Source organism: Nothobranchius furzeri, chromosome 8 (assembly GCF_043380555.1).
Source record: "Nothobranchius furzeri strain GRZ-AD chromosome 8, NfurGRZ-RIMD1, whole genome shotgun sequence".
NCBI lineage: Eukaryota > Metazoa > Chordata > Actinopteri > Cyprinodontiformes > Nothobranchiidae > Nothobranchius > Nothobranchius furzeri.
In genome coordinates this window covers 76077904-76103124 of record NC_091748.1, presented here as the reverse complement: position 1 = coordinate 76103124, position 25221 = coordinate 76077904, and the positions used below count along the sequence as shown (strand labels likewise).

Genomic DNA, 25221 nt, shown 5'->3' with positions numbered 1-25221 from the left:
TTGTGAGCCTGTGTGTGTGTATTTGTTAGCGGCTCCGCCCTCTCGTTCTGCCAGACAACAGCATTTGTAGCATTTTTCAAACATGAAGTGGGAGATGAGTAAGAATCTGGTAGGGGTGACTTGCTCTTTAAAGGCATTTTGACACGTGTTTCTCTGTAAAACTTAAGAATAATTACAGCTTTTTGTACAGCATCAGTTTGGATCAATATGAGCTAACAGCTAGTCCAAATTAGCCAAGATCAAAGAGTGTAGTCATCTAAATTTTACAATAAATCACTCAGCAGTATTTTATAAAGAATGAATTTTGAGTTACGAGGTTATCTGAACAAAGATATGAACTCATTTCAGCCGGATTTGACACCAGGAGGACCCAGATCATTGTGACGTGAAACTGGAGCAGTTAACTCAGATTAGCGAAGCAGCGTTTCTAGTGGTTTACTCCCTTAGTGTGCAGATTTAATTAGCGATGAGCAATCCTGTGATGGAGGCACGCGGTGTCTCAGTGGTAGGCTAACTTTTCCCTGCACAACACCTACCAAGGACCACTCCGGTGCTGCAGGAAACAACCTGACACGTTGTAGTTTGTTTATTATACAAGCATATCTTTCTTTCTCTGTCGGCTAGCTCCGCATTTTTGTGTGAATTTGCTGCAAACTGGGACTGTTGGTGGCAAACTTGGATTTAACGGAGACCGGTGATTTGCTTTGTTGACGCTTGAAGGGAAAAGCTGAAAGTGAAAGGAGTCGGACGTTACAACACCATCTCCTTAAAGCTGCCATAAGTGTATCTGATCAGCCGACCCTAAACTCAGCAGCACTTTTATCTTTCGGGTTTTTCAGCAAACAAGAGAACAGCAGAGAGAACTCTTCAGATTTTAGAGCAGATCAGGAAATTCACAGTTAGTTCCAAATAAAGGGAATGTGCATGGTGCATATTGATGTGTGTGTGTGTGTGTGTGTGTGTGTGTGTGTGTGTGTGTGTGTGTGTGTGTGTATACCTGCAGCAGATGAGTCACTGCCATTCTTCTCGCCCTTGCTGTCCTGCTGTCCTTCTGTGTTCTGCTGTGCGTGCTGGAGACTCAGTTTATGACAAACCTCGAATGCCTGGCCGACCGTCCGAACGATTCTCATGGCCTGACTCTGGGCGGGCGAGGAGACAGCAGAGGGACAAAAAAAAAGGGCAATGAAAGTTTCCGAAGAGAAAGAATCATTCCTTATCGACCAGCTGGGATTTTCATTTACACAAAAGGAATCCAACCTTTGGCCAAATAAAACCAGCTCACATCGGAGAAACTCAGAACGGAGGAGCTTCTGCTTTAGCACCAGACAAGGGCGCCCCCCCAAGGGGTGGCCAGGGGTGGCCATGGCCACCCCTAGAAAAGTGCTGGCCCCCCCAGGAAAAGTCAGTGTTAATAAATCATATTAATGTTCAGTTAAACCATATATTGATCTTGTTTATTCAAGACATAATTCTAAAACAAAATTAAAATAATACAATTAATAAGTAAAGAAATAATCAGAATAAAAAAATGAATGTTTCCACTGCTCACTATTTTCAAAAAGTTTTTATTTGCATAGGTTTTTTTGTGTGTGAACACAGCAACACAGGTGAATTAACCTAAAAACTGTAATTTTACATTAAATTTGGAATAACATTTTAAATAACTGAAATGTATTTTTCTGAAATGTTTGTAAAATTGAAGTTAAATGTGTTGGATATGTAGTGCTTTTTAAAAAAAAATAAAAATGAATAAAGGAGCAATGCAACAAATCGCTACAGGCTAAACTCTCCCAGAGTTACCACAAGGACCAATTTGGTGTGCCACCCCAAAAATTTATTTGGCCCCATCTGGCCACCCCAATCAAAATTTTCTGGAGGCACCCCTGGCGCCAGAAGCAGGTGGACAGTTAACACTTTGCTCAAAGGCATGTTGGAAATCACTAGAGAGCTAAATCCAGAAATAAATAAGTTGAAAAATAATCTCATCTTTTACAAAAGATAAAAGTTTTAACTCTTCAGTGATGCCGACAGCTTTAACAAGGTCAGTTGAATAATAACTTTTATATTATTAATCTGAGATCCCTGTTCAAACAGCTGCACTAAACTTAAATGATAACTGTTTGTTTGACTGTTTAAGTTCTAGATGCTTGAAAATTAACATAAAGTTTGATATTAGGATAATAAACATCTAAAAACGGGATTTTGCTGTTTCTTTCTGGCTTTCTCTCAGATGGAACGTTAACTATCAGATCAACCAATCAGATCGCACACGTGCTGAACTCAATGTTATTAACAAACAAATGATAAAAATATTTAGGAATGAGGACAAAATTCTTTAAAAAGTTAAGAATATTACGGAATATATATATATATATATATATATATATATATATATATATATATATATATATATATATATATATATTCATTACACTGCAACATTTATCAACTCAAAAATGTAAAATAAAATATTCAGAAGAAATTATGACTTTTTGTTTTATGAGTGTGGACGTGAAAGGGTTAAAGCTAGTGAGCTCTGTGGAAACTTTAGTTTGTAGTTTCTACAAAAGGAAAAACAAAAGATTACGTTTGTAAAAATCTATTAAAGTTCAGGTAAATCCAGACTGGGATGGAGACACAAAAACCAATAACAAAAGGGAATTAGTCCGAATTTTGTTCGTACGAGACTTTAGGACCAGTTTTAAACATGGCCGAGCGCAAGGCGCAACTGTAAACAAATTCTGACAGTCGCGTGAATGCCCTTGTTATGATAAGTGTGTTAATTATGCTGCCATTTATTTGCAAATGACAAGAATTTTATTCACAACTTCATCACTAAAGCTTGGTTTATGTTTGACGCATTTACTTTCCGCTTGGTGATGCGGCTCGCGGATGGAACGCGCTTCACAACTTGCAGCGTTTATGGTTCATGCGGCTTGTCTCTGCGGTGAGCCAATATTCTCCCAAACTGTAGGGGGCAGCATGGAGCTCTACGGCATGCATCCAACACTACGCCATAGTAGAAGTAAAAATTGCTGTTGTTTACAACATGGCATTCCAGCGTTTTTTAACAGCGTCCTCGTCTTTTCCGACAGTGCGAGCTATTTCTCTCCAAGAATTATTAACAACATGTTGATCACGGTGATCTTTGAGAGCTGAAACATACAAATGTCTATATTTACGAACCTCTGCCATACTAGTTCTTGCCAGTCCGCCATGTTTTTCCGCGTCCGACTGTCCGCGTGGTTAGAAAATTTCCTAGGTGTGCGGTGCGGAAAGTTTGGGCCGTGCGAAGGTTCGGTGGAGGAGCGTGGTTGTTAAAATTACGCAACTTTTCCGCGCGGAGCCGTGCGGACCTCGCCGACGCGTCAAGCATAAACCAACCTTAACTTTTATCTCCATTGTCTCTCTCTCAGAAACTAACGTGAGCAGATTTCCAAATGAGTTTGGGAAAACTCTGTGACCTTTTAGGAAATATTTAGGAAATGTGTCACATTGACTCTTGGTGATTGGTGCAGATCACTTGGGAGCTCCTGTCTTTTAACCATTCTGGTGAGGCCTTTTAAATGGCTATTTTGATTAATACTCTTAAATTTATTTAATGCTGTGGCCCCATTGAGTCGTAACATAAATGGGGGCTCGTCCGGGATATAGGTACTTTTATTTCTTCTTCTTCTCCTTTTACAGTGAATGGCGGACTGCCCTGTTAGCTGATTTTAGTAGCAATGAATATGCCACATTGTTTGTTGCTCTGATTGGTCCTAGCACTGACCAATAGCATGCGCAGAAACTTTGAAAGTAGAGCTGAAACGATTCCTCGAGTACCTCGAATAATTCGAGTACAAAAAAATCCTCGAGTCAAATTCTCTGCCTCGAGGATTCGTTTAATTCATATTTAATTAATTCATGGCTTTGCAATCGCCCGGGGTCATGTTTCACCCGGACCGAAATAAGTGACGCACATGCCCACTGGACTGAATGCACACGCGAGTAGCGAATATAACTTAACTTTCTCTTAAGCCATGGCGGACAACTTGAACCCCGGTGGAGTGCAAAAAAGACAGAAAATGTCAAAGTTGTGGAACCATTTTCACGTCGTAAGGTGGAAAACGTAGTCCAGTGTAAATACTGTAAAATGGATGTAGCCTACCACAACACCACATCCTCCGTGCTGCAGCACCTGTAAATGTCACTTCTGCAAGCGGACTCGGAGCCTCTACAAGATAATGCATTTTAGCCTGTTTTTCTATATATTCTGCGGACTCTGCGACTTTTTCGTTTGTAGCGCTCAGTTTCAGCTCACACCTTACATCTGGTAGCAACACGTCGGACTTAAAATTAGCTAAAAATAGCAGTTTTTACACAACACGTCGGACTTTTTATTGTGTTATTGATGTCTGTTGTCCCTCGGGGTTTCTGCAGGAGGACACGGGTATTTATGAGTGGCGGAGGAAAACGAAAGAAAGTAAATACATGTTTTGTGATCAGTATAATTTGACAAAACCACAGCAAACATGCTTTTGGCAATCCTTGTTAGTGTGAGAAAAAAAGTGTGGAAATTAAAACGGACGTGTGTTAATAGGGAAACAGCCGGCGAGCTGTTTGCGCCGTGAGCGGTTCTGGTTCTGTTTGGGCCGCAGCCGCTCGCAGCGTTATCCTCCTAGTTTTTGTCTGGCTTGCAGGCTAGCAGATTCTCGCACGAGGGGAAAATCGGCTCAGGTTTACTTATTTTTTGCACAGGCATTTGTTTACTGTGAAGTAAAGTTGAAGTGCTGAAGTTATGCAAACTAATTTTGAATAAAACTCGAATAACTGGCAATTGCTTGCTCATTTTAAGAGGTCTTTCATAATTATAACATGCTATTTGATATCAAATCAAATCACTTTTATTGTCACGTCACATGTGCAGGTACACTGGTACAGTACATGCGAGTGAAATTCTTGTGTGCGAGCTTCACAGCAATATAGTTGTGCAAAAATACAGTAATGTAAAAACAAGTAAAATATAAAAATGGCTAATCTAAGTATACAAATGAATAAAGTAAACAATAAGATAAGAGATATAAAATGTACAGAGGTTGGTATCTGCAAAACAGTGGCATTAATGTACAGTATGGAGCGTGTAATGTTGGAACTTGGTGGAGCTCGCGACGAGGCAGCCATACTCGGCGCCATCTTGGCTCATCAATATATGATATAAAGGTTTACAAACACAAAAGGGTAATTTATTAGAGTACTCGATTAATCGAAAAAAAGATTCGATAGAGTACTCGATTACAAAAATATTCGATAGCTGCAGCCCTATTTGAAAGACAACCGTAGATTCCACCTCATGAAGGAACTCTGTCTATGGTCGTGGCCAGACTATATATTTAGTTATAGGAATAATTATGCACTTATTAATACTAATGTCAAATTAACTTTAAAATATTTCGAACAAATTATGAAATTATTAATATTTTGTGATAAAGTACTTAATATGGTGCTAAAATATCTGTAGCAAAACCCCATTTTCAATTTTATTAGCTAACATGAGTTTAGTGATTACATAAAGGCTTTATCACCTGATATTATACACAAAGCCAATGCGTTTACTCCCTAATCTTTGAGATGTGACAATATATTTTGACAGGGATCTCTCTGTCAAACATACTTGCTGACTTGTCTGCTTATCTTTCATTTCCCTCCGCCTGCCCTGCTTTGAAAAGACCAGTCGTATGGAAACAGCCGAGGTGATTTCCATCTGCTATCAGCTCGCTCTGGTCCAGCTTGTTGTTGTAGAGGTGCAGCAGAGGATAAGATTTCATTGGAAAAACACAGAACCGCCCCATCCTCCAACTCGACTAAACAGAACTGCAGAAGCAAAAATCTTGCTGAAGTTTTCACTCGTCTAACAATAAAAAAAAAACCATCTGTGTATTTAACTTCAGTACCACATTTATGAAAATACTTCAGTCATTCTACCAAAAATGAAAATATGCATTTCCTTCTTATAAAACAAAACGCAGAAATCTGGAGTTTGTTTTATCTGGCACATTTAGAGCCTGACAAATGTATTGCACCTGAAGTCGTGCTCATTAGTTCCGTCATTTCGGCCAAAAGCAAGTCCTCTCATTTGCGAATGCGCACCTCTAGCTGTCCAGAGCTAAAACAAGCAGTGTTTATATACATGTTTATGTTTATGTGCTTAGCATATGTATATATACATATACAAATGTATATACATATGAATATATATATATATATATATATATATATATATATATATATATATATATATATATATATATATATATATAAATATTAGATCAGATATTGGACCTGCTCAGTGGCCTAGTGGTCGAGTGTCTGCCCTGAGACTGGGAGATCAGGGTTCGATTCCTGGTCGGGTCATACCAAAGACTTTGAAAAAATGGGACCCAATGCCTCCCTGCTTGACACTCAGCATTAAGGGTTGGATTGGGGGGTTAAACCACCAAATGGTTCCCGAGCGCGGCTGTGTCTGCAGCTCACCGCTCCCCCAAGGGATGGGTCAAATGCGGAGAACAAACTTCGCACACACATCAGTGTGTGACAACTAATGGGACTTTAACTTTAGATGATAAGGATTGTTGCTGAAAACAATTCAAAATCAACAGTGATCTCCCAGAATTTTCTTGTGCTCTTTCGCCACAGGTCGTGAAACCAGGAAATTGGGTTTTGATGAAGGTGCTGAAGTGAAACAAATGGGGCAGCTAGAGGATCATTCGAAGTACTCCTCATCATTCCCACTGCTGTGAAGATTGCTGAGAGACCATCTTGGACTCAACTATCCCACTGCAAGCTTATCAACCAACCGCTTTAGCGCGGCAACGAAATCCGGCTACAAAGAGGTGGGCCACCACTAGGGTGCCATCTCGCAAACCCAGTGATGGTAAGATCAAGATGAAGATAAGATAAAGATCTGCTTCAAGCTTGCTGGGTTCACCACATTGTTGATGTTGGTGGTCGCCCTCATGGCCCTGTACTTGTGCCGCCTCTCAGCACCTGATGGAACAACTGAGACAGCAGCATTTGAGGCGGTACTAGAACTGGAACTGAAATGACGGATTGGGGCTCCTCCCTGACCGCGCACCTACATGACAACGTAACCAGCATCCACCTCGGCTGAAGACCCCCTGGACACAGCGAAGAAGAGACGCTGGGAAAGGATAACTACTTCAAGCACCTGCACCCAAATCTCCAGATTGGTTTCACGGACCTGTAGGTTATTGATAATCATACTGATAACATCCATGGCAGAATGAGATGTTCCACCTTTACAGCAAGAAGAATAGTTAGAATAGACATGTTATTATTGAGTGTAATAAGGTTATAATGTATTTCTTTAAAAAATAATAAAAATTTAGGTAATTTTAATGTGGAATTATCATGTTTATCTCTTTATTCAAACATCTGCACGTTTGTTGGATTAATTCTAATTTAGCATTTATTTTCATGTTGTGCTCAGTGCATATTTCATTAAGCTATAAACAACTGAAAACAGTTGACCCACAAATTAAAGAAATTAATCACAACAGAAACATTTGATTTGCTTTATTATTCTTAAAATTGATGTATTTGTAAAATATGGGAGAGCGTTTTACTGTATTGTTAAAATATTATAAAACTATTTTAAGATAAATAACTTTCTAGGTGAAAAATATTTGGTTAAATTTGTTCCACAACTCCACGAATAATCTGGGTGAATAATCCGAATTTCAATATTGACCAAAATTAGCTCGAAATGACAGAAAATGTTCCAGGAAGCAGAATGAAGTCAGATTAATACAGAAAAGGCAGCAGAGATGTTGCTTTAGGAGGAACAGCGGGGAAAATATGCTGCTGTGTCATCGTTTCAGAGACAGAGCTGTTGGGAAAGTCTCCACAGTAGAGAAGTCTGGCTGAACTTTAAGAGTTCATTTCATAATTAGTATTTTATTATTTTAATTAGATAATGCTGCCTCAGCTTCATTTAGCGCTGAGCTGGTTTTCTCAGCGACCAGCCACTATCAGCAGAAAGAACTGCTAATGCTCGTCGTACCGCCTCGCTTACGTAACAAATCAACCACAAACTACCTCGGTGAAAATTTCAGCACCAGAAAAAAAGGACGACAACTAAATAAGCTTTTGTATTGTGAGGAGCATTAAAGAAAATTCCAAAGCAGTTTTCAGAATCTCAAAATAAACAATAAAACCTGCACGTTTGAGATAAAAGAGAACTTTAACTACAGAAATAAAATCAGTTATTTGGTACCATATACAAGTATAGATACATATTGGAGCATGTTGTAGTACCAGAACTGGAAAACCTCTCAGAACCTGTGAAGCCAGGACCAAGTCCTGATAGGAGCTCCCTGCTTTGCTGCACATCACTCCTGCCAGCATCTGTGTGCAGCCTGCACTTGTTTTATGGGCTCTTTGGGGAAAATGGAAGAGATGCATTAAAGAAGCGGAGCCTAATTGTGATAAAATTATAGGAAAGCTTCTTTATGTCCCTGGAAGAAATGAAGGCTTTGACCTTTGCATTTGTCCTTAAATGACTTAGGCCTAGTCCACACGTAGCCGGGGTTTTTTAAAAACGAATATCCGCCCCTCCAAAAACTTGCATCCACACCACCGCGTTTAAAAAAATAACTGTCCACACGTACCCGGATAAATACGTTGTTAAGGACATGCCAGACCTGTAGGCGGCAGTACTTCCCCCGTTCTTAACCTCGTCCTTCGTCTGTGGTCTTCCGCAAGGAGCAGCAATTCCGCTTGCAAAAACAAACAAGCAGAAAGCGCTTGGACAATTGATGGATCGGGTAGTGACAGAGCGCAGCTCTGAGGGCATCCATGATGCCGGCTAGTGTAAACACAGGTCACACACGTGATGTCAGCATTTTTTTGTCGCGGAAAGTGACGTTGCGGACCTTAAAACTCCGGTTTTGTCTGTCCACACGCAGACACCCAAAACGGAGAAAACGCAGATCTTCACTTTGGCCGGAGTTTTTAAAAAGATCCGTTTTCGTGTGAAAAAACTCCGTTTTCGTGTGGATGACAGGCCAAAACGTAAGAAAATATCTACGTTTTGGCAAATCCCCGGCTACGTGTGGACAGGGCCTTAGTGCAGCTTCAGCTAGTCTCTTATGAGTAGGGCTGGGGGTAAACGATTATTTTTAAAACGATTATTCTGACGATTATTTTATCGAATAGTCGACTATTCTAATGACTATTTAGATGATTAATCTAGTGTTTATTTTTCTATTGCACAATTAATAAAAACCAGAAAATCTCAAATAAATTCCTCAAAAAAATTGATAAATTCTTACTGTAAGAGAATAAACACCACAGGCCTTCCATTTTGTATAACACTGCTTTTATTGTGTTGGTTGGTTATGTTCTGGTGACGTGTAGAACTTGGGAGTGCAGGCTGCTGCCTGAGAGGTGGTAGAAGATGGAGTGTCTCCATGCTGCTTTGTTTTGGTCACTTATGAGCGTGAGGCGAGTGGTGTTACGACCCTTCCTGGGGAGTTTGGCTCGTGTGCAAAAAGGAAGGGACAATAATGGGATTTAAAAGTTAAAATGATGATCAGGTTTATTTACAACTACAAAAAAACATAAATCTTTCCATCCACGGTTTGGGAATAATAAAACTAATTCTGCCTGTGGGGAATTAAAACAAAAGTACAAATAAGTAGGGATGTCCCACTGGGCAAAGATTACAGGGTTCTGGACCAAATTAAGGATCTCCAAAGGTCCAAACTCTAAACTGGGTGGTTAAACCAAACTCAAGGTGATTTATAAACCAAAAACCCACAACACTCTAAATGTAATAAAAGGGAGATCTGCACCACAAAAAAGATGAACTCCAAACCAAAACGTAACAGCGTATCCCAATGCAAGAAGCTGTTAGCGAAAATGCTTACAGTAGCTTTACCAATGTTAAGTTCAAGTTACCAAGTTTAAATAAACCAAAAACACCAAGCAGCAAACAGACCAGCACAGAGGAGAGACTGCTACCACCAAAACAGCTCTCCTAATGTCTGAAAGAAGCTCCTTTATGAAGGGAGAAACGCTCCCGGTGATGTTCTACATCTGCGGTAGAGACGAAGCAGCGCATCTGACCCCGGAAGTTGTTGTCCGTTGCCAGGGGATGAAGGCGGGCAAAACAGGAATCTAGTAGCGGACGGACATTGTTCCGGGTCTTCGGTATTTGGCGGTGATTATGGTGATGATGATTGTGGTGATGATGATGATTGTGGTGATGGTGATGATGATGATTGTTGTGATGATGATGGTGATGATGATGATTGTAGTGATGATGATGACAGTGGTGATGATGATGACAGTGGTGATGATGATGACAGTGGTGATGATGATGGTGATGATGGTGGAAATGATGATTGTAGTGATGATTATGACAGTGGTGATGATGGTGGTGATAATGATGATTGTAGTGATGATGATGACAGTGGTGATGATTGTGGTGATGATGGTGGTGATAATGATGATTGTAGTGATGATGATGACAGTGGTGATGATTGTGGTGATGATGGTGGTGATAATGATGATTGTAGTGATGATGATGACAGTGGTGATGATGGTGGTGATAATGATGATTGTAGTGATGATGATGATTGTGGTGATGATGGTGGTGATAATGATGATTGTAGTGATGATGATGACAGTGGTGATGATTGTGGTGATGATGATGATTGTAGTGATGATGATGACAGTGGTGATGATTGTGGTGATGATGGTGGTGATAATGATGATTGTAGTGATGATGATGACAGTGGTGATGATTGTGGTGATGATGATGATTGTAGTGATGATGATGACAGTGGTGATGATTATGGTGATGATGATGACTGTGGTGATGATGGTGGTGATAATGATGATTGTACTGATGATGATGACAGTGGTGATGATTGTGGTGATGATGATGATTGTAGTGATGATGATGACAGTGGTGATGATGGTGGTGATAATGATGATTGCAGTGATGATGATGACTGTGGTGATGATGGTGGTGATAATGATGATTGTAGTGATGATGATGATTGTGGTGATGATGATGATTGTAGTGATGATGATGACAGTGGTGATGATTATGGTGATGATGATGACTGTGGTGATGATGGTGGTGATAATGATGATTGTAGTGATGATGATGACTGTGGTGATGATGGTGGTGATAATGATGATTGTAGTGATGATGATGACAGTGGTGATGATTATGGTGATGATGATGACTGTGGTGATGATGGTGGTGATAATGATGATTGTAGTGATGATGATGACAGTGGTGATGATTGTGGTGATGATGATGATTGTAGTGATGATGATGACAGTGGTGATGATTATGGTGATGATGATGACTGTGGTGATGATGGTGGTGATAATGATGATTGTAGTGATGATGATGACAGTGGTGATGATTGTGGTGATAATGATGATTGTAGTGATGATGATGACAGTGGTGATGATTGTGGTGATGATGATGATTGTAGTGATGATGATGACAGTGGTGATGATTATGGTGATGATGATGACTGTGGTGATGATGGTGGTGATAATGATGATTGTAGTGATGATGATGACTGTGGTGATGATGGTGGTGATAATGATGATTGTAGTGATGATGATGACAGTGGTGATGATGGTGGTGATAATGATGATTGTAGTGATGATGATGACAGTGGTGATGATGGTGGTGATAATGATGATTGTAGTGATGATGATGACAGTGGTGATGATTGTGGTGATGATGATGATTGTAGTGATGATGATGACAGTGGTGATGATTGTGGTGATGATGATGATTGTAGTGATGATGATGACAGTGGTGATGATTATGGTGATGATGATGACAGTGGTGATGATTGTGGTGATGATGATGATTGTAGTGATGATGATGACAGTGGTGATGATGGTGGTCATAATGATGATTGTAGTGATGATGATGACAGTGGTGATGATTATGGTGAGGGCGCTAAGACGGGGAGAGGCTAAGAGCCACAATGACTCCTTTTTACATGGACCCTCTAGCGATTTTTTAGCCGATTTTAAACTGACTTTTGTGTGTTTTGAGTCCATTTCGGATATCATAAAGAAGCTGTGGACGCTCTCACAAGGCAGAAGTTCTGTGGCAGACTTGGCGGTGGAGTTCCGTATCTAGGCAGCCCAGACAATCTGGAACAAAGACGCCTTCATCGGAGCATTTACCGAGGCCCTGAACGATAGGGTAAGGAACCAGTTGGCCCTGTGCCCGGAACCCAGCTCTCTGGAGGAGCTCATCAGACTGGCCATCTCCATCGATAAATGTCACCGTGAGTTGAGAGGACAGGAACCAGAACTGGTCACCTCCTCGTCGCAAGAACGGGTCCCAGGGGCTAGTGGGCACCTCGCACTAGACTCCCCTTCATCAGAGGAGCCCATGCAGATGGGAAGGACTTGACTCTCTCAGGAAGAGAGAGAGCACCGGCTCAGGGCAGGCCTTTGTACTGCAGCGTTTCAGGACACTTTGTCAACAACTGCCCGGCCCTGTTAAAAGGGAAAGCCCGCCGGTAATACCGGGACTACTGGTGGGCGGTAACTCTGACTCTGTTAGTTCTCGGTGCTCCTTCCCGTGTTCTTTGATTTTTAATTCAAGGCAGATCCCACTCAAGGCCATTCTGGATTACTCGCAATTCATCTCCTGGACTATTACCCCAGCTCATCCCCTCCCCAGCTCTTCAGGTCTCCTCGAACCCATAAGTCCCTCCTTCAGTTCCCCTCGTTGGACTACAACTTCCATTGCTCATCTCTGTTTGCTCTCCCCTCCAGACGCAGCTTCCCATTTTCCTCACCCGCTGGACTTCCTGTGCGCCCTTAGTTCCTCGTTAAATAAAATATTTATTCGTTCCCTCTAATTGTTGTCCGTCTCCTGATTTTGCATGTCTTGGGTTAGACATTTGCCCCAGAACATGACACGGTCGTCTTTCAAACAGTCTCTGCATGCAATACAACAGCGTTACACCGCTGCAGGACCAACCAGGGCCATCAGCTCATAGCTCTGGTTGGTGACACGTTCATCGCTATGGAAGTCAACGAACAGGGCAGTCTGCCAGTAGAAGTAGAAGCAGCAGCAAATACATCATTTTCGCCATAAATGAGTTATGCATCAGATGATTTTAGGAGCATCTCGTACCAAGAACAATATTAGTCTTTTGTGAAGACATCTGACCAAATGTCTTCAGAGAAAGAAAACTTGAATTCATCTTTTATACAGCACCTCTCAAGACAAAAATCATGAGGCGCTTCACAAAAACAAAACAAAAAAATTATAGTATATTAAAAATATTTCTAAATATGATTACAAATATGTTTCACATGAGAAAATTTTCAATTGTGATTAAAAAATATGTAAATAAAGGGAAAGAGAAAATGAACAGGAAAGAGGGAAGTCAGTGGATCGCAGAAAGGCAGAATAAGGAGAGAGTGATGAAGGTCACTCCAAAGCCTGAACAGGTGAGTCTTCAGCTGCTTCTTAAAGGAGACCACTGAGTCCACTAATCTCAGGCTATGGAGGAGAGAGGTCCAGAGTCTGGGGGCCACAGCAGCAGATGATCTGTCACCTTTGGTCTTTAGCCTGGTGCTGCACAACCAGTAGGCTTTGGTCACTGGACCTCAGGGTCCTGCTGGGAGCTGCTATTATGCCTCACATAGATGTGGGTAAAAAAAAAAGGGGAGTGGCCATACCAATATCAAACAAAGTTGGTTTGAGTTTACCGGAGAACAAAGATAAAAAGGGAAGATTTGTGTTGGTGAAATAGAAAATGGAACTGGACAACGTCTCGCTGTGCAAAGGGTTCGATACACGGGAGGCGACATCGCTTCTCCTCCATTCATTTTCAATGAGACATGCGTGACAAAGTGATAATTGCGGGTCTCTCTCCTCCTAAGCGAAACACGAAAAACGTGCGTGTGAAATTTTGCACTCGTGCACGTCGTGCACAGGCAACCCAGCGATGCGATCCCAGAAAGTTGAAATATTTTCAACTTTTCATCGTTGTCGCTCGGATGAGGACCAATCAACAGAGGTTTCATTCACTGACCAATGAGTGGACAGGATGCTCTGCACATCTCCGCGCAAACATGGAGGAGAAACAACGGGAAACAACGGAAGATTTGATTTCGCCATGGAACAGAACGCGTTGACGGCTTTGCTGCTGGCCGCTGTCGCGGGTCGCCTCCCGTGTGTCAGGTAATAAAAGCGACAGCGACGAATTTCGCTGATCGTGGTCGTTTGTCGCCTCCCGTGTGTCGAGCCCATAACATATATGCGCCCCCTGGTAAGTATAGTATAGGATTTTTAAGGAGACATTCAATCGCAGAACGTGTTGGAACATGTATATGTGCAGGAGATTCCAATCTACTTCTCCATCCAACATGGGACACAACCAGTCGGAACCAGAGGGGTCCTAACTTAGAGAAATAAGTAAAACAACTGCTGTCTGAGTTGGGGCTTATCGATATGTGGAGATACTTACACAAAAATGAACACAAATTCACATTTTATTCGCTGGAGAAAACAGCTGGTCCATCAGCGACCTGGTCTGTGGTGAGTAGCGATGGGTACCGAATTCTGTACTTTTTAAGGTACCGACCGAATTCCATAGTACTGACTGAGCACCGATTCACGTCATCTGAAACGGTGCCTCGTTTCGGTACCCGTCCTTCATAACAAGAATTTGCCTAGACAGCTGCGCATGCGCAAGAGCGTTATGTCGTCGGTCGCTGCGAGCCAGTTGTAAACAGAGCAGCATGGTAGAAAGAACGCACGCTAAAGCTTGGGTCCACTTCACTAAATGTGATGGGTAACTGGGTGATGATGAAACCAGCGACAACGATCTAAGTGAGATATCCTCATCTTAATCTGCTCCGGTAGGTAAATATAATGTTTAAGATGATGTTAGCTTGATATGTTAGCTTCGGTTTCGCTAATGGTGCGTTCGCTTTCTACTCGGAACTCCGAATTTCCGAGTAGAAGAACAAGAACGTGCTCTAAAGTTTGGCTTCACTTTACTAAATGCGACGGGTGATTGGGTGAAGATGAAACCAGCGACAACGATCTAAGCGTGAGGCATCATCGTTTTAATCTGCTCCAGCAGTTAAATAAACTGTTTAAGATAACGTTAGCTTGATATGTTAGCTTCCATTGCCACCATTGTTATCAGCTAATGGTGCGTTCGCTTTCTCCTCGGAAATTCTAACTTCCCAGAAGGAAAAATCAAAAGAAAAAGGACGGCAAAAGGAATGAAGATACACAGTAAATTTAGTTCACAGTAAAGATGTTTGCTTCAGTTTAATTATCAGCTTATAAAACTACAAGGACGATGTTAAAATACAAACAGTTGAATGTTATTTATCGTGATATTTATCAAATATGGTTATATATTGAGAAAAATATGTATTTAATTATAAAAGAGAATTAAAATATTAAACACTCAAAAGTATCTAAAATTGGTACCGTTAAGTACCGGTATCGATTCCTAGGTACCGGGAGTTAATAATAATAATAATACATTTTATTTATAATGCGCTTTACATTACAGAAGTAATCTCAAAGTGCTACAGAGTATAGGGGACAGGTATAAGGTACACAGCTAGTTAAAAACAGTACCAAATTAGTACCGAATCGATTGAAATGTCAAAGGTACCCATCCCTAGTGATGAGCCCATCTGCTCTCTCATGTCCTGTTTCATTTCTCCACCAAGCCAAGAAAAGCCAGGATGTGCAGGAGCTCAAGTCCTCAGCCACAGCCTGCTGAACTTCCAGCGACGTAAACAAAACGAACATGTTTAGGAATCTAAACACCGTTGATTCTTAATCTTGACAACACACTAAAACACCTCCAGTGCTCACTAACAAACTTTGAAACACTAATCTGTAAAAATCAGATCAATTTTTATGAAAACAAATGTCCCGTATTTGAACATTTCTCTCTTCAGCCAATTTTCCAGTTAATCTCCAGTTTTGGCAGCTGACAGAGTGACTAAGTGATTTGTCACTCAAATGCAAAGTCTCTCTGCTCGCATGCAAAGCTGTAACAGTTTTAGCGCTGGGCATCTGTCACCAGCTCTTTCGTTTTATCTCTCTGTTACTTTTCCTCTGACGGCTGGAGCAAGTAAGAGTACCTTCTCTGCAACTCTGTTATTCTATCTCCCTCTCCTCTATATATCAAGCTGCCAGCGATCTGGATCCCTGCAGCGGGAAGTGCTCTCAGAGGCCATAGGATCTCGCCATGTCAGAAATCTGATGCATTATTTATCCTGGATTAACCACAGAGGTTCAGCAGAGCCTTTTCTCTTCCTGTGAAAGTCTTGGCATGAGCAAAGAGGCGGAACAAAAGGGAATATCTGGGACAAAAGCTAGGCAAACAAAGGCATCACTTCTGATTAAAGCTGTTGCTGTGCCTCTCAGCACCGATGATGAGCTGGTTATTTTATCATCTCTGTGATTGCATATTCACCACATCCTCCCAGAACGTACGCATCCATCATCCACAACACCATTTTGATCAAGTAGCTAAATTAACTCTCGGCTAATTTAACCTAAAGATAATGTGGAAGGCGATGCCTCCTTTCTGAAGCTGCACTGCAAACGAAACCCTGACTGTTGATTTAGAATAAAAACATACTAAAAACACCTGACTGACTCTGTTACTCTGTTAGGAATCGCTCTTGAAGGTTTCCTAGAATTAAAAACTGTGTTTACCTTGGACTTGAAAATCGGCAGCATGGGGGGTGAAATGCGCCAAAAGGTAAACGCAAAAAAATAAAATGCATCAAATGAGCAAGTCCCAACCCAATTAACCGTTGGCTATTTATAAATGATAGTGGTGGTTATGCCAGCGCTGGCCCTCGTCTCTGGAACAGGCTGCCAGAGGACCTCATAGAGAACGTTCGTGATTTTAAGAACAGGCTTAAGACTCACCTTTTTACCATAGCTTTGAATTGATATCTATTTTTAGCTGCATTGCTTGTTTTATTTTAATTTTATTATTTATATTTTAGTTTGATTAGACATTTATGTGTTAGTGTTTTACTATACTTTAATCACTTTTTTAGTTATTTTACTATCATATTAGCTCTTATTATGTTTTATGTAACTTATTTGTTTGTGCCAGTGTTTTCCTCTGTGGGGCCCTCTGCCTCGGGGGTGGTGGTCGACTGTGGCGGTCTGGGCACACCTCGGGGAGTGCTTCGGCGGTGGTGAGGGTTTTTTCGCCCTACCTTCCTGGGAGCCCTGGGCTGGTGCCTTTGCTGCTGCCGTCGATCGACTACTACCGAGGCAGATGGCTCACCTGATGGCGTGTCATTCGTCACCTAACCCATCAGAACTTGGCCTGGTGTTCACTTATGATATTTTATTTTATTTTATTTATAATTTTTTTGTTGTTGTAAGTTTTGAGTGTGTGCATGTGTGTATTTGTCAGTTGTGTGTGTGTGTGTGTGTGTGGGTGTGGGTGGGTGAGTGCTCCTTAGGAAATAGGTTGTGGGATTTTTTGGGGGGTTGGGGGGGGGGTGCAACTGTCATAATTATTTTTATATTTTTGGGGAAATGACGGGATTAAGGGTTATATGGGATGATTTTAACCTGTAAAGCACTTTGAGCTGTATTTTTGTATATGAAAAGTGCCATACAAATAAAGTTTGACAGGCAGACAGACAGACAGACAGACAGACAGACAGACAGACAGACAGATAGATAGATAGATAGATAGATAGATAGATAGATAGATAGATAGATAGATAGATAGATAGATAGATAGATAGATAGATAGATAGACGCTAACCTGAGCTACTGCTAACGTCCTTGTTGAATGAGAAGAATGATGGAGCTCTCGTGTAGTTCCAGGATGTCCTGGGAATATCCAGCCTAGCAAGCCATCCAGTATATGTGAGTAGATAGTCTGACCACGACCAACAGACAGAGCTCAGTCTAGGGGCAGGACCTATGGTTGTCTTTCAAACAGCATGCTAATGGACAACGAACAACGTGAAATACTCGCCACTACGGATGTCAGTTAACAGTCCTCCATACACTGCTGAAGAATACGCAAACAAGTCCTTTTTCCTCTATCTGCTCTCGACTCCAAGAAAAGCCTAAGTCTAAATAGTCCAAAGTTGATGCCAAAGACGTTTCAAACAAGCCACCGCCATCTTTGTTGTTCTGCTCCATTGCATCATCCCGCTCACCACACAGACAGAGCCCTGTGCATAAAACAACACTGTTCAGGCCAATGGTAGACCTGCTGAGGCTCCTATAGGGCGTGGCTAAACAGACTAACAGTGCAAAGTCCAATTGTCTGCTGTCTGTCTCTCTAGACTTCTAGGCTAGAGAACATCCAGACTTTCACTGACTTCCAGGTAGATCCACAGCTTGTTATTCAGATACAAAACACGGAGTTTGTAACTACAGGTATCATCAAAGAGACACTCAGAAAGGAGCTCATTTAATATTCATGTCCTGCCTGAGTGGGCGGGGCAAAGTAGTCTTTCTGTTGCAGGGCTTTCCTATGGGGCTGGCCTTTTATCAGGGCTCCTGGGCCATTGTGAGCCCCCAAGATGTTTCATATGGAAGCTCATAGAACAGCTTATAACTGTAAAAGAATCTTTATTCTAGGACCTCTTTAAAACCACATCTGGTCTCAAAGTATTCAGCAGAGGACACATTCCCTCAGGAGCCTGAACGGTGTGAGGATTGACCTGCGTGCGTTCTGCCTCACGGTGATTTCTATCATCCAAAAGAGGTTTTGATGAATTTTTGTTTTCAGCCACTGAAGAAAAAGTGAGTTAGGAGAGACATCCAAAGTTCTCTCAGCCAAACCAAAGCATGAATGATGAGATAAGACGACACACAGGAGCCTGAAGATCTGTGTGTTTCTGGACGATCCGTGGCAGCGAGGTGAAGGAGAGATAAACGAGCCCAGAGCCACCAGGGCCGTAACTTGCTGTGTTCTCGTGTGTGAACTGGGGGACATATTACGTGTTTTGATTCGTTGTTTAACAGTTTCCGTTTTGTCCAGCCTTCTCTGTCATTCTGGAGGTTTGAATCGTGTTTTTTTATTGTGAGAACAGCTAGAACAGCTTTTTCTACCCAACATTTACACGTCTATCTGCAGAAGATAAAACATAAAAACATGAATCTGAGGCACAGAAACGGCGAAAAAGGATCGTTTTACCGGGAAACTGATATTCAATCAGAAGTGCTGGGAGGCTATTAAATCCTGTTATCTGGGCCGGGCTGTATCAGAACAGGGTCCTGTAATGAGATTAGGTCTGGTAATTGCATGCTTTGTATTATTGCAGGTGACTTTTCAGATTGCATCATTTCTGGAGATGGTGCCATTGCACAAAGAAACGGCTACATGACAACGTTCCAGAGCTCTCAGATGGCTCAAAGGACGGCGCTGAAAGCTGCTCACCACTTCAATTAACCCGATGTGCCGTCCCAGTCACAATGCAGCACCACTCAGACCTGAAATTGTTTGCTTTGTTAGCTTTTAAAATGACTTTACTCATAAAGGATGTGCTGTTATGGTTTCATTTTGACTCCAAGCTTCAAATTCCACAGGTATTCATGAGTTCTGGCCATTTCATCATAGAAAGGGTCGTACTTCAACGCTTCTTCACCTCTTTTTGAAGGTTCCTGCTGTAACGTCCAGCAATGGTCAGTTTTTAGGTACTGCTTGACCATCCAACATCTGGTCAAAAAGGAGACACGAGACTGCACGTGTTCCCTTTAAATCACCCCACCAGCTGGAGCTCAGAGCCTGCAGCTCTGACAGAGATAACGAAATCATAACAATAACATTTTCTCCTCAAGGTCCCTCACAGAGCACCCTCTTCTCTAAGACTCTTTGCTTCACAGAAGAAAGAAGATTTTAAAATTAAATATGAACTTCTAAAACTTATAAGCTAGATAATCAGTAAATGAATGTTTGTTTATTGCAACTTATGATTATAAAATAATGAAATGTTTCATGAATCTGCTGAATGATGGATTGCATGTTTACGTGACCAGGTCATAACATTTGCACTCACACAAGTCCATGACACATAAATATCCTTTACTCCAGATCAGAGCATCCGGTGTCAAAGAAGGCGTGTTTCTGAGATTCTTGGTAATATCCCTCAAACTTGTCAACCTCTGGTTGGCTACACAATCATAACATGAGAACATTAAAACCAGATCACTCTGGTGATTCTTCAGTTCTAGAGAAGCTCCAGACCACCACCTGGAGCACACACCTCTTTAACCATCAAAGCTTTTGACACGTCGTCAAAATCTTTTTGCACCTGCGGAGCTGATACAGCAAACAGTTCCTGCAGAACAGGCCGATATTGTTTCCTTAAGAGTCCCAGACGCGCGGTTCCATCTGTCTGTCGTGACCCGAGACATCTCTGGACTGAAGGGTCGGTGCCATGTATTCTACAGCCCTCCAGAGCCAGAGGTCATCCGACCTCTCTAACCTTCGGATCCACCAAGAGGCTCTCTGAAAACGGGTGAAGTAGACACACAGATGGTGTCTGATGTGGTTTTGATAATAATCAACTCATAGCTTAACGCAAACCAAAGCCATTTACATCCAGAACTCAGCTCTCCGAGATACGGAGGCTCTGACCAACATCGCATTCACACGTAGGTTTCACACATCACATCTAGTTCCATTCATCAGAGTAAATGCTTAGTTAATTTGTCATGTTTTAATTGTTTGTAAAATAAATTCTTACTTTTATAAACCTGACTCTTTTCTGAATCAAAACGAAGTGTTTACAATCCCCTAATAAATAAAGAATCTTAGAATCTTCTGATTAAAGCACAATAAAGACCAGGCAGGGTGAAATTCTATATTTAGATAGAGTATCACAGCTTATTGGTCATAAGTAGAGGTAATATATCTGTTGAGCTCTTAAAGCACTCACTTTACCAAACTCTACACTGCGCTGTAGGAGACCATTCTCCTCAGCCTAAAATCCCAAAAGTTCAGCCGATAAGTTTTATTTTATAATGCAGCCAGACAGAAGAGCTGCTGATGGACCTCCTACCCGTTACTCCATCACAGGGGGATGTCGGAAACAGTTCAGGAGAACAATATATTGGATTTCAATTTGCACTTGACAGGAAAGGCTGGCTCCTTCTCCTGCAAAAGAAACCGGTCCTTCATTGAATTTGGCACCACGATGTGGATGTTTTACAAGGAGGTGGTCGTCACAATTTCCTATGTTAGTCCAAAAGCTCCAGGGTGGATGATCTGACGGTAAACGTACGCATGAGGCGGGAGCACGAAGGCATCTGAGGAGGATTATAAAAGATATTTCTTATTTTCGATCTTCAGTGGCTCCTGACTGAGATCTGCAGCTGTTCACGTGAAGATATGAAGGGTTTCTCTCTCTCTCTTTTTATTTCATTTAAAATGTATTAAAATTAAAAACAAAAGCAAATACAGTACAAAAACATTATGAAAAAAAAAATGAAAAGGAGCAGATAGAAGAAAAATCTTATAATTTCTGCCCCTTTTTACAAAAGAAAATTATCTGTATAACATACACAACATAACCTCAGTCCCTTTCCTCTTTTTATATATAATCACTGGCATTTTAATTGACCTTTTCATTAGGGCTGCAACTAACGACTATTTTAATAGTTGACTAATCGGATAATTATTAAATTTTTCTTAAATGTAGCATGAGATTGCTTTAATTATGTGTAAATAATAATAAACACAAGAAAGACGGGTACTTCAATGGAAAATGCATATTTTATTGAACTTTGCTGCTGATAGGCCAATTCATACTAAAAGTAAATAAAATTGCCGTCTCACACCAATTAGGCACAGTGCTCAGTCAGTACAGACATAAATGCATAAATAAAATTAAAATACTTTCATCAGGCGCAGTCGGGCACTGTCACGTTTGAGCCAGGAGGAGGTCGGGACCCAAGATGCAGAAACCCAGAACGGCACAAGGCAGGAGCGTAGCAAAACGTCAAATCCTTCTATTAGGAGTCTCTGTCCAAAAATCCAAGAAGCCAAGCCTAAAGTCAGTGACCCGACTGGCAAAACAAAAGGCTGTAGAGTTTCACGAGGAGGAACAGAACAACACCGACAACGACAATGGACCGACACACACCGAGAGACGAGACAGGGTGTCATACACGGGCTGGGTGGTTAGGAAACGAGTAGCAGATGCGCGGGGAGAGAGAACCAGACGAGAGCCTGATGAAATCAATAAACCAAATGGGAAGGGAAAACTAAGCAGAGGAGGGGAATTAGCCATAACCTATGAGACTACATAAATAAACCTAAAGGAGGAGGAGGCTCAGGGGAACCAAAATATAAATAACTAAAGACCTGAGGAGTGAGGGAGAAATAAACAAGTGGAGAAGGAAAACACACACTAAAGGAGACTAATGAAAACCTGAACCTATAGAAAACTACGGGGAGTGACTAGAAGGGAACCTGAGAGTAGGGCTGTCGCGGTTGAGGAATTCCCCCTGCGGTGATTCAGGGTGGCTTAATATTGCGGTGTGCGATATTATTGCAGCCCTTTTTTATTGCAGTACTATATAAACATAATGTTTACGCATTTAAAAAAGGTTAAAAATTGCCGTGCCTTCTTTTATAACACTTTAATGAATGCAGATCAAAGGGCAGTAACAACACAGACCGCAGCAACGTTTGTTTCTCCGACAGTCGGAGTCCGACTGAACTTCAAAACAACAAAATTCAGGAGGTTAAACTTTTAAATGCAAATTTGGCTGCAGCATCTAACAAATAAGAAACAAGTCCCCATTTTGTTTAGTTGTTTAAAATCAAGCATAAAAAATTACATGTACCGGGTGCGCGTGCGCCGGGGGGCGGGCGCACTATCATTTCACTTTCACACACACGAATGACGGTGATTTATAGCTCGGTCACGTCCTTGTTACCCACAAGGAAAACCAGCATGTTAACCATATACGGTTTGAGAGAGGATCTGAGAGGGGTGGCAACATTTCCAGCAACACTGAAAACCCTCTCGGATGGTGCGCTCGTTGCACTAACGCACACGTACTTGCGTGCGAGCAAAGGGAATCTCTCCCGGTTGTTGCCCCACCATGTCAGGGGGGTTTCTTTAGGGTGGATGCATTCCTCCTGCAGGTAGCGAGTGAGCTCCAGCTCGGCTCAAACTCTCTTCGGGACGGCTGCAGAAGCAGTGCTTGTCCGGGACTTCAGCAGGTCTCCGAGCGTTTATTTATTTATTTATTTTTGCCGCTGGTGGCAGCTCTGTCTCGGCCAAGGACTCTGGCTGCACAGCAGCTGACGTACTGAAAACCAAAGTGCTCCCAAAGGAGCGAAGTAACGTTTCGTTTTGATACCAGTGCAGCCATCCTTCTCAACATGCATCATTGAGTTGAACCAAGTTCAGTAATCGCGGTGGCCCATGATGCAGCGCGGTGGGCTTCTTCATATTGCGATATTTCATTTTTGCGGTTACCGCGACAGCCCTACCTAAGAGGAAACCTGGAGGGGACTGGGGACCACAAGGACACAGAAACCTAAGGGGAACCCCTTTATTAATCCCTGTGAATTCACATAATTGTCGAGATGAATCGTAAGCTTGGGACTTTGGCGGAGATTCATTCATTGGCACAAAAGATGGATGCCATCAAGGAGAGAGTGGACGAATCAGCAAGGATTGGGATAGATTAATGTCCATTAATTGGGAGTCTGAGAGGTTGAGGACCAACAAACTGTAAGACAGAGAGGAAATTATCTCTGTCTGGCCCCAAAACAATTTCTAATCGGAATCTGGCGTCCTTGAGCCTGCAAGGCCCCAACAAAGACTCCCCCCATCAGAAGAGTGCGAATACTGTTTAACTGAGTGATAGCCTAGAGAACCAGACCAACTAGAGTTTGGTCTAGTTCTCTAGGCTAGCTGAAACCATCACTACCACCCCAGAATCCTGCAGGGACCACCCAGATCAACCAGAATCATAGCCTCCACGTCAAACTCTGACCACATAAATTCTCAAATGCCAGCCTGAAAAGTTCCCATCCTTCATCTGTTTGGTGTGAAATGTCATCGTCTAGACTCAGAGATTCTGCCACGGCCTCGTGTTCCTGCAGAGTTCACCCTCTGGCTCAAACTAGCTCTTCAGGAGAAATGCACTAAAGTACAGTCATACTCACACACAACACCACACACACACGCGCAACACACACACACACACACACACGCACACACACACACTCACACACACACAACACACACACACACACACACACACACACACACACACACACCACACACACACACAAACACACTCACACATACTCACACACTGCACACGCACAAGCACACACACACACACACACACACACACACACACACACACACACACACACACACACACACAACACACACACACACTGTGACCTTTCAACCAGGTCACCTGTCAGTGTCATGATGAACTCTTCCTGCTCTGTCTCCATCTCTTTCCTCCTGCATGATGGAGGCCACGGCATTAATTAGTTGCCATTAAAGTGTTGATGAAAGACAAAGAGGGGCGAACGAGAGCGCATTAGCCAGAAAAGGAGAGAGAGAGACGTGCACACAGCTTGTAAAGGGGCTGAGCGTGACAAGCGCTGTGATTTAAAGCCGGCCCATTTATTCACATCTGGTAACTGAGTGGGTAATAGATTTTATAAGTTTTCATTGATCTCACACACTCAATATTTAAAGGCCCATTTCCCTTCTCAGCCGAGCCCAAGACCTTCTTCCTGCCATCACGTCACAGTGGGATGTGTGGAACGTCGGAGGTGAGACTGATTCACCGTTATTACGTCTGGGCTCAGAAAGGCGGTAGTCACAGAGCTGAGCTGGTGTGTTTCAGGTGAAGGAGGCGGGGCTTGTGGTACATCACAGTGCACATGGTAGCAGAGTTTGTTCTGTGATTCCTGTGCTATGAAACATCAGAGTGCTCTGCTCATTCAGGACTTTCTACCTAAGACTTTTAAATGAACAAAATCTACATGTTTGGTAAATTTAGCTTTAAGTGTAGAAATGTGCAGAATGTAGATTTCTTTTACTGCTTGTTGGTGCCTTTTCAAAGTTAACAGATCCAGTTTACTTCCAAATCTTCAGATTCATGTTCTTCAAGGCTTTTTGCATCTTAAAGCATCT

General features: G+C 42.0%; 1 protein-coding gene across 2 annotated transcripts in view; it reads right to left on the bottom strand.

The window, feature by feature from the left end:
- nos1apa (nitric oxide synthase 1 (neuronal) adaptor protein a) overlaps positions 1-25221 on the bottom strand; it is a 204422-nt gene that overhangs the window by 48323 nt on the left and 130878 nt on the right. For both annotated transcript variants that reach the window (XM_070554334.1, XM_070554335.1), the window contains exon 6: positions 998-1139. In XM_070554334.1, the coding sequence (XP_070410435.1) occupies positions 998-1139 (142 nt within the window). The remainder of the gene's footprint in view (positions 1-997; positions 1140-25221) is intronic.